Genomic DNA, 10851 nt, shown 5'->3' on the forward strand with positions numbered 1-10851 from the left:
AGTGAATTTAGGTAAGTGGAAAAGAGCAAGTTTAATTTTTAAAAAACCAAACCCACTGCCATCGAGGAGATTTCCGACTCACAGCGACCCTATAGAACAGAGTAGAACTGCCCCACAGGGTTTCCAAGTCTGTAAATCTTTACAGAAGCAGACTGCCACATCTTTCTCCCACAGAGCAGCTGGTGGGTTCAAACCACCAACCTTTTGGATAGCAGCTGAGTACTTTAACCACTGTGCCACCAGGGCTCCTTTTTAAAATATCAGTAAGTAAGTAATAGCACAGGTGGTACCCGGATATGGCAAAAATCATGGTGGGTGACCATGAAGATCCACAGGTAGGAAACCAATGCTCTATGGCACCCAGCCCCTCCCTGGCACACATAGGTGCTCTTTAAATGTATAGAGTGGCTGGATTAAAGCCACGCTCCTCTCTGCTCGATACTGACATGACTTTTTAAGGTGATTTTAAACGTTATGTTCTTAAACCACTCTTAAATGGGCTATCGCTGATGCGTGTAGTTGCCAGATCACTCAAGGAACAAGCCTGTGCCCAAGGAAGACGTATACACCATGGGCCCCAGATCCCTTCTCATTAGAAGTTCTCATATACCTTTATGTTTTGTAGCAAAGTCAACATTAAATCCCTCACAACAGTCTTAGTGTAAGATGTGGTTATACCTTAACCCTTTCAGAAGCCTGTTCTCTGTCAGATGCAAACCCTTGCTAATTCTGGGCAGGGCAGCTATTGCCATGGATGTGCAGCGTTCACTCATTCATTCCTTTATTCATTCATTCCACAGATACTTACTGAGCACCCACTTTGTGCCAGGCAGTGTTGTAGGGTCTAGGGGGACATCTGTCAATAATACAGATTTTTAAAATTCCACTTACATTCTGAGTGAGGAAGACAGACAGGTAAACAAAGAACTAAATAATATGCAAATGATAGAGCACATTAGAATGTGATTATTGTCTTAGAAAAAATAGAGTAGGGTAAAGGAACTCAGATTGGTGAGGGTGGGGAAGGAGGGCAGCTTTTAAATATAGCAGTCAGAGTTGGCCTTCTCAGGGAGGTGACGTTTGAACAAGATTTGGAGGAGGTGAGAGAGCTAGAAAGAGCCAGAAAATACTTTTGGGGAAGAACATTCCAGGCAGAGGGGCTTGCCATGTAAAAGCCCTGAGATGAGCATGTGCTTGGCGTATTCAAGAGACAGCAAAGAGGCTGGAGCTCAGTAAGCAAGGGAGAGAGTGGTACAAGTTGAGATCAGAGAGATAATTGGGGGAGAGCCTTTATAGGCCACTAGAAGGACTTTGGCTTCTTCATTGAGAGAAATGGGGAGTCACCCGAGTGCCTGAGCAAAAGACTGGCATGGTCTGCTCCATTTCTAAAGGCTCTCTCCAGCTGCTGTGCTGATGAGGTATGTGGGAGCACAGAGGCGGAAGCAGAGAGACCAGTTAGAAGTCCAGACAAAAGATGGTGGACCAGGATAGAGACAGTGGAAGTGGCAAGAAGTGGACAGATTCTGGGTATATTTTAAAACTAGAAGTAAAAGATTTAAACATATCACTCAACAGTTCCACTCCTAGGTATAAACTCAAGATAATTTAAAACAGGTGTACAAACAAAAACTTGTACACAATGTTCATAACAGCATTATTCATAATAACCAAAAAGTAGAACCAATCCAAATATCCATCAACTAATGACTGTGTTATAGCCACACAATGGAATATTATTTGACAATAAAAAGGAATGAAGTCCTGATACATGCTACGACTTGGATGAACCTTGAAAACATTATGTTGAGTGAAAGAACCCAGACACAAAAGGAAAAATAATATAAGATTCCATTTATATGAAATACCCATAATAGGCAAATCTATAGAGATTAAAAAGTAGATTAGTGGTTGCTAGGGGCTTGGGGAGGAGGGAAAAATGAGGAATAGGTGCTTAATGGACACCGAGTTTCCCTTTGGGATGATGAAAAGTTTCTAAATTAGATAGTGGTGATGGTTACACTGCATTGTGAATGTACTGGAAGGTACCAAATTGTATACTTTAAAATGGTAAATTTTATATTATATGAATTTTACTTTAATGTTTTTAAAAAGGGCAGCATTTGCCCAAAACAAAGTTCAGAAGGCAGGAAGGGGCAGGAAAGATGGGCGAATGGAAACGGGGAACCTAGGGAAGAGGGGGTAGAATGCTGTCACATTGAGGGAATTGCAACTAATGTCATGAAACAAAATATGTATAAATTGTTGAATGGGAAACAAATTTGCACTATAAACTTTCACCCAAACCACAATAAAATGTTAAAAAAAAAAAAGAAGAAGAAAGAAAGAAAAGAAATGAGTGGTAGCTAAAGGAAGAAGTAAGGACAAGAGGATTTGTTTTTTAAGTTAAGAGACTTAGAAGCATGTTTGTATGCTGATGGGGTTGATCCATTAGAAGAGAGAATAAATTGATGATGTGGGGAGAGAGAATGTACTTGAGCAGGCAAGAGAGAATGTCATCTAGTACACCAGTGGAGGGTTTGAACTTAAACAGCTCATCTATAATAACGGGGAAGGCAGGGAATATGGTTACAGATGCTGGTAGCCTGGTAAATATGATGGGAGTTTAGGAAAAGTCTCTTCTGGATACATCAATTTTCTCAGGACAGTAGGAAACGAGGCCAGCTGCTGAGAGGAAGGAAGGGAAAGATATTAGTTTAGGAAAAGATTAGAAGATGTAAAATCATCTAGGAGAGTAAAAGAAAGAAAGAATGAATGAACTAAGAGTATAGTATGATTGCCTGGCAGCAGGAGGGCACACTTGAGAGTTGTGATCATAGATTTAAAATAAAGCGACACCAGCCAGCATGGTTATGTTTTTGTTTTTTTCTCCAGACATATTCAGCTGCACAGGTATAAATAGGGCATAGCAAAGACTTGGATTTAATCAAAACTGTGATTTTTGCCACACAAGTATGATGAAGTGAGAGAGGGCAAAGGACCTGAGAGTTGTACAAGGGAATGATTATAATGATTAGCCATGGAATTTCTGCTGGGTAAGAAGGGAAGAGAGACCGGGAAGTTGAGGAGTAGTGAAAAGGAATTTGGGGTGGGTTGAAGGTCCTGAATCAAAGGATTGTGGTGATCAAGGTACAATAAGGAGTAAGCTAGAAAAAGATGAGGGAGTAGTCAAGGATGGCATGCATGGAATTGAGATAATGGAGGGATTGCCATTACTGGTGATGACAACGAGGTCCAGAAAATGACCTTGGAAGTGTGTAGGAAAAAGAGCCTCAAAGGAGAGGAGGTCAAGGAACAACTACTTGAATAATTTAATACCTAAGAATTAATTCAGGAGCAGAGTTGGATAGAATGACAGTGGTCTAGAAGCTAAAAGCTTCAGGAATACAGGGGAGTAGACTGGGGGTCAGTAGATGGCACAACAAGGAGTACTTGAACCTCCAGGTCCAGTAACCAAACCAAAACCAAACTAAACCCGTTTCCATTGAGTTTATTCTAACTCACAGCAACTGTATAGGACAGAGTAGAACTGCCCCATTGGGTTTCCAAGGAGCGGCTGGTGGATTTGAACTGCTGACCTATTGGTTAGCAGTCAAGCTCTTTAACCACTTCACCACCAGGGCCAGCAACAATAGGAGAAAAAGCAGCCATCATTTGACAGGGTTGCAGACAGAGCAGTGTCCTGAGGGGAAAAATGGTTTCAGTTAGGACAGTAAGGGGAAGGAAACATTCAGAAAAGAGATTGAAGACATGGGGGCTTTGACGATGACCCGTGTGAATTCCAGAAAGCCTACAAAAATGTTTTGGGAATTGGGAGAGGTGGAAGCAGGGCAGGCAAGGGATTAGAGCACAGGACATGAGGCATGATGTTGGCGTGAGTCTTAGTGTGCTACAGCTGCTATAACAAAATACTATAGACGGGGTTACTTATAAAAACAGAAGTTTGTTGTCTCATAGCTCTGGAGGCTGAAGCCCAAATCAAAGAATCAGTCATGTTGATTCATTCTGAGGGCTCTGAGAGGGGAATGTTCCATACCTCTCTCCTAGCTTCTAGTGGTTCTCAGCAATCCTTGGCATTTCTTGACTTGTAGATGCATCTTCACATGATGTCTTCCCCCTGTCTGTACCTGTTTTCATCTTTTATAAGACACTACCCAGATGGGATTAGGACCCACTCTACTCTAGTATAACCTCATGTTGACCTAACTGCTAACATCTCAAAAGACCCTATTTCCAGACAAGGTCATGTTCACAGGTACCAGGGATTAGGACTTCAACATATCTTTTTGTGGAGACATAATTCAATCCATAACAGGATGCCTGTTATAAGCACGGATAAGGAGTAGAATGAGATTAATCCTGGTGGACTCCAGGCAGATGGTGTTGGTAAGGCTGCAAGGGTTGAGAGGGACAGATGCCCAGGACTCTTCATGGATTGCCAGGGAAGGAGGCAAGAAGGCCTGGGGAGAGGCAGTTTTACTCTTTGTACTTTTCAGTAGAGGGCAGGGCACCTGGGACAGGGAGGTATAATTCCCAATGCAAGGAACTCAGTCTTGACCGCTGATGGGGGAAGGGTTGTCTTAACTCTGAGTATGCAGAGCTCTCTCTTGACCTGTCTGTGGAAAGTAGGAAGCCTGGAGAAACAGACCTCAGGAGCCAGAGACTGTGCAGTCCACACATGCCAGGCTCTTGGAATCCCTTCCCCCTAGTGACCCAGCATCAATGCAACACCTGCTCAGTGCAGCATTGTGCTCATAGGCATCGCTTATCCACCTTGTTGATTACTGTATCCCCAGTTTCTAACACAGTGGCGGCCTATGGTAGATGACCTTACATACTTGCCAAGTGAAGGAGTCCATATTTTTTGAATGGTCCATGTGCCAGGCAGTATGATAAGTCCTTTACAGGGATTTTCTCATTCAATCCTCACAACAAACCAATGAGATAGGTACAATTGTTATCCTAACTCACATCTGAGCAACCTGAGGCTTAGAGAGGTACAGGGACTTGCCCAAGGTCACACAGTGAGGGGATTTGAAGCTTGATCTATCTTACTGCAGCACTGGCATTAATAATGATATGGTAGTCATTAACTGACCAGATTTGGAAGGAACCATGTAAAGAATCTTTGTGTATGGACCCAGGAGACGTTCTCAAGCCCTTGCCTCCCTCTCTTGTGGGGCCCCCCACCCAGCCACCCATTTTCTATCTCTGGAAGATCCTCTACTGCTCTCTGTCCATCATGAGTTCAGAAATCTTTATTTTCTTCCCACCATAGATGTGAAAAGCTGGCTTGTGATGTTTGGATTTCAGCTTAGCAACATAATTCCTGGTTTCCCAAGAGCCAAAATGTATTTCGTGCCTCCTCCCTATGAATTGTCAGAGAGTCAAGCAAGTGAGAATGGACAGGTAAGTGGGCATTCCTGCCAGGAATCTGAATCTTTGCCATCAAAGGCTTTTTCGCAAACAGAACTGCATGGGAGCCAAGGGCATGTCAGCAGAGGAGGAAAACATTGGAGCTGGGTATAAAAGCTGCATGAAAGGTTGTGACTTCACAGGAAGAAGAATGTCAGTGCTGTCACAGGTCTGGCGCAGCACATATGTCTTCCCCACCTTGATCATCACCTTAATTGCGGTATCATTATCTGTTCAGCGCATACCCTTGAGTCACTCGTTGATTAACAACAGCACTGAGAAATCTAGCAGCACCTGCCATCTGCACTGCCTATAAGATCATAACCCTTTTGGTTTTTATGAGAAGTAATAAAACTGTGGTTTGCCGTTTCTGTCCCATTAAGGAACATTTTTATGCCCCACATAAAACCTCCACGCTTTATGGCCCAAATGTGTACAGATTGAGTTTTGAGAACATAATTTGTGCTTGGGTCTTTCAGTGAGAACTGAAGGGTGGTCAGTTTCATTGGGTGCAGCTGAGGCCTCTGCCACTGTTGGGTGGGGGCGGACATCAATTTTCAGGAGGCCACCTCTCTTAGCCCCTACCACAGAGCTAGTACTTGGTGCTATAAATCTCAAAGGTCTCAGCTGCTCTGAAAAATTGTACAGATTGTGTAACTATAGAGAGGCAAGGAGGAGCTGCTGGGTAATTGAGAATGGTGTTCTCTCAGCCCTCCCCCTTGGGGACTACTCAATGGATGAATAGCCACCATTTCTCCCATTTATCTAAGTGCTGTTACCTTCTAAGCACAGCCTCTTCCATTATCCCAGTATGTCCCCCAACCACCAATTGAGATAAGTTGTAATTTGTGAGTGGACAACTCAAGGCCAAGAAGATAATGGTGATTTTGTCCCTCTGCAGAACCAGGGCTAGGATTCAAAGTGATTGACTCAGCATCCGGGGACAGTCCTTCTGGCCCGTGAAGCCAGTAGCTCTTGGCCTAGTGCTTCTCCAACTTTCACATGCACACAAATCACCTAGGGGAGGGACCTTGTGAGCATGCAGATTCTGATTCCATAAGTCTGGAGTGAGGCCTCGGATTCTGCTTTTCTAGCAGGGTTCTGGGGGATTCCAATGCTGCTGGCCATGCTTGGAATATACACACCAGTTGCATTGAGTCATCTCCAGCTCATGACAATCCCATGTGTGTCCAAGTAGAACTGTGCTCCATAGGGTTTTCAGTGGCTGATTTTTCAGAAGTAGATCACTAGGCCTTTCTTCTGAGGTACCTCTGGGTGGACTCAAACCTCCAACCTTAGGCGCATTAGTCATTTGCATGCACCCCCCCCCCCCAGGACTCAACAAGGTCTTAACCCAAGGAAGTTAATGCATATCCAGAGCCTGGGCCTTAAAGGAACCTAGGTCACAGCAGCAAGGGTCACTGCTGCAAAGAACATCCTGCCCTCCAGGTCAGGATATTCCTAGGTCTGAAGTGTGCAAGGCAGCTGCCAAATCATCAAAGGGCTGGGTGGCTTGCTCTCCTCCAACACTGGCTGGACAGGGTGAGTGTGTAGGCTGGTCGACAGACATTGGCAAGGTGGCAAACTTCCTTCGCCATCTTTCAGTTAGGGGCACAGGTATGGGGTGGACAGGCCACGCTCTCAGGGCCCTAGCAGCTAGCCAGGCTGTCCTGGTCCCAGAAATGAGCTTGCACTAGCACAGACACAACACTAGTCCTTGAAGAGCATCCAAACATTTATCCTCTGACTCTTCTTTCGTGAGCTTCCCAGACCATCTTCTAAGCTGTCTATGTCTCCTTTTGTCCCCAGCTGATTACAGGTATCCAACAGACGACAGAGAGACACAATCAAGCCTTCATGGCACTTGAAGGGCAGGTCATTTCTAAAAAACTCCACGCCAGCATCCGGGAGAAAGCAGGCCACTGGTTCGCCACCACCACACCCATCATTGGGAAAGGCATCATGTTCGCCATCAAAGAAGGCCGGGTGACCACCGGGGTCTCCAGCATTGCCAGCGAGGACAGCCGCAAAGTGGCCTCGGTGCTCAACAACGCCTACTACCTGGACAAGATGCACTACAGCATCGAAGGCAAGGACACCCACTACTTTGTGAAGATCGGCGCAGCCGACAGTGACCTGGTCACCCTGGGCACCACCATTGGCCGCAAGGTGCTGGAGAGCGGGGTGAACGTGACCGTGTCGCAGCCCACGCTGCTGGTCAATGGCAGGACTCGAAGGTTCACCAACATTGAATTCCAGTACTCCACGCTGCTGCTCAGCATCCGTTATGGCCTCACCCCCGACACCCTGGACGAAGAGAAGGCCCGTGTCCTGGACCAGGCGAGACAGAGGGCCCTGGGCACTGCCTGGGCCAAGGAGCAGCAGAAAGCCAGGGACGGGAGAGAGGGGAGCCGTCTATGGACTGAGGGTGAGAAGCAGCAGCTCCTGAGCACGGGGCGGGTGCAAGGTTATGAGGGATATTACGTACTTCCTGTGGAGCAATACCCAGAGCTTGCAGACAGTAGCAGCAACATCCAGTTTTTAAGACAGAATGAGATGGGAAAGAGGTAACAAAATAACCTGCTGCCATTCCTTGTCTGGATGGCTCAAAAGGAGTAACTGTTATCTCCTCTCCTAAGGAGATGAAGGCCTAACGGGGGCACTAAGGCCGGGCTGCTTTAGGATCCCAAGTGGCAAGAAAGCTCACATTTTTTGAGTTAAAATGCTACTGCCCACACGAGAAGTCCCACATCCTGAAGTAGACTAAAGCCTGGCTGAAAACTCTGAGGAAAACAAACAAACAAATGAACGGACAAACAAACACAATGTTCCAAGTTCCCCTAAAATATGACCCACTTGTTCTGGGTCTACACAGAAGAGAGACAAAAAGAGATGCAAACATGTCCCAAAGGGTCAAAAGAAAAATAAACATACCAACCGAAAAACAAAGAAATGAAGACTTGAGAAGGCCTCATATCCTATTACCTCACTCATTCACACGTGAGCGACACAAGACATTCACACGTGAGCGACGCAAGACATCTACGCGGCCGGCGTCACCAGACCAGCTGAGGAAACCGATTCAGACCGCTTGTTGGACAAATACTTCAGACATTTTCGTTTAAGCAAATACAGGTGCATTTAAAACACAACTTTGGGGTGATTTGTGTGTAGCGACTGGGGTGGGGGGGATAAAAGTGAAAGAGTGAGCACTGGAAATACTTTTTAAAGAATAAAAACACAAGGAAAAAAAAAGAAATGAATATCAAAAATCCATGTGAAATGATACCGTCCAGCACTTAACCCTCAGGTCCCAACTTAGTCTGGCCTGAGCGAATTTATTTGAGCGCAGAGTGTAAAATTTAATTCAAAATGGTGGCTATACTCACTTCAGATAAATTTCATACTCTCTTGTCTTTGAAGATTTCATTGTGGACAGTAATACGCAGTTACAGGGTGTAGTCTGTTTAGATTCCGTAGTTCGTGGGTATCAGTTGCAGTAGCGGCGTGGCATCGTGACACTCTTTTGCTAACGGGCACCACTTCAGATCACCCTGTACATACATAAGCCGCAAGGCACGATCGCTGTTTCAGATTTAAAATTATTAGTGTGTTTGTTTGGTCCAGAAACTGAGACAATCACATGACAGTCACCACGAAGAGCAAAAATAAAAAACCAAAAAAAAAAAAATTAAAAATAAAAAAAAACAGAAAACAAAAAAAAAAGTCTAATAAGAACTTTGGTACAGGAACTTTTTGTAATATACATGTATGAATTGTTCATCGAGTTTTTATATTAATTTTAATTTGCTGCTAAGCAAAGACTAGGGACAGGCAAAGATAATTTATGGCAAAGTGTTTAAATTGTTTATACATAAATAAAGTCTCTAAAACTCCTGTGGACGCTGGTCTTCTGTGGAAATGCTTTGACATGGGGACAGAGCAAGAAGAGCTGCAGGAGAGGAGGCTGAGCTGGTATTTTGAACATTTGGAGAGAGCTTTTGTTAGAGGTCGCTGAGTGCTCCCCAGACAGCCCTGGCTTCTGGGCAATCTCTCTCGGCCTGCTACCGGCAGCCTGGAGAGCAAGCAGTGTGGCCCCACAGGCCTACCTGTGTGTGGATCCCTCCAGGCCTCCTGGGAAATCCAGGCTTCCCCCTGCAGCTGCATTCTAGTTCTCAGAGATGCTGACGGGGAATTGAGGCCGGACATTCTTGCCACATTGAGAGATCTATGGGCGTGTTTGTAGCTGTGCGTGTGTGTGTGTGTGTGTGTGTGTGTGTGTGTAAAAGCACTTAAGGTTTAGATGAATTTTTGTTTTTACATATGTTTCATGGTTAGAATAATATCGTTACTGTTGTTGTTGTTGTCAAGTCGGCCCCCGACTCATGATGACCCCGTGCACAACAGAACAAAATGTTGCCCAGTCCTGCGCCATCTCCATAATGGGTTGCATATCGAATTCCTTGTGATTCATAGGGTTTTCATCTGCTGATTTTCAGAAGTGGATCACCAGTCCTTTCTTCCTAGCCCATTTTAAGTTGGAAAGCTCCACTGAAACCTGCTTAGCATCAGAGCAACACACGAGCCTCCACTGACAGGCGGGTGGTAGCTGCACGTGAGGCGCATTGGCCAGGAATCAAACCCAGGCCTCCCACATGGAAGGGGAAAACTCTACCACTGAACACCACTGCCCTCAGTATCATTAATAGCTCATATTGATCAGTGTTTACTAGGTCCCAGGCACAGTGCTAATGCGTTGCCAACAATGTTCCCATTTCATCCTCACCTTTCATTCGTTCAACGACATTTTATTGAGAGCCTGTCTCGTGCCAGGTCCTGTGCGAAGTTCTGGAGGTAAAGGAGTTGAGTAGAAAACAAACATGGGCCCCCGCCTCATGAAAATCATGGCCAGGTGAGTAGACATACAATAATCAAATAATTACACTAAGAAGTGAAAATGACATGGATGTTACATGCCAAGAAGGACAGATTTATTAAGTTGTAGAAGCACATAACTGGGGATATAACCTAGACTGGATGTCACAGAAGTTGTTGAGCTCTGGAAGTTAAGTAAGAGTTACCTTGGTGAAGAGAAGGAAAGGCATTTCAGAGCAAGGGAACAGTATATGCAAAGGGATTGAGGTGGAAGGGAACAGAGTCAGTTCAAGCGGATGTAAGATGGTGGGTTAGACCAGAACACAGAAGAGCTCGGCGGGGGCCAGAAGACACAGGTTAGAGACTGAATTTTGTTTTGTTTTTACGTTAAAAGCAATGGAAAGCCATTGGTTTTAATTTTGTTAAAAAGTATTCTGGACGCAGCACAGAGGGCAGGTGGGGTCGTCTGTCTGAGGTAAAAGAAGGCGCAGATGGATCATCTACCTGAGATCAAGGAATGGGCTGATGGTTGTCTACCTGAGA

The 10851-nt window shown here is 45.0% G+C and overlaps 1 protein-coding gene across 5 annotated transcripts in view; it reads left to right on the forward strand.

The window, feature by feature from the left end:
• TENM2 (teneurin transmembrane protein 2) overlaps positions 1–8389 on the forward strand; it is a 1060479-nt gene extending 1052090 nt beyond the window's left edge. For all 5 annotated transcript variants that reach the window (XM_010592330.3, XM_010592333.3, XM_003404644.4 and 2 more), the window contains 2 exons: positions 5297–5427; positions 7243–8389. In XM_010592330.3, the coding sequence (XP_010590632.1) occupies positions 5297–5427; positions 7243–8004 (893 nt within the window). In that variant the 3' untranslated portion in view covers positions 8005–8389. The remainder of the gene's footprint in view (positions 1–5296; positions 5428–7242) is intronic.
• The last annotated feature ends 2462 nt before the right edge of the window (positions 8390–10851 follow it).

Source organism: Loxodonta africana, chromosome 2, assembly GCF_030014295.1.
Source record: "Loxodonta africana isolate mLoxAfr1 chromosome 2, mLoxAfr1.hap2, whole genome shotgun sequence".
NCBI classification, from domain to species: Eukaryota; Metazoa; Chordata; class Mammalia; order Proboscidea; family Elephantidae; genus Loxodonta; species Loxodonta africana.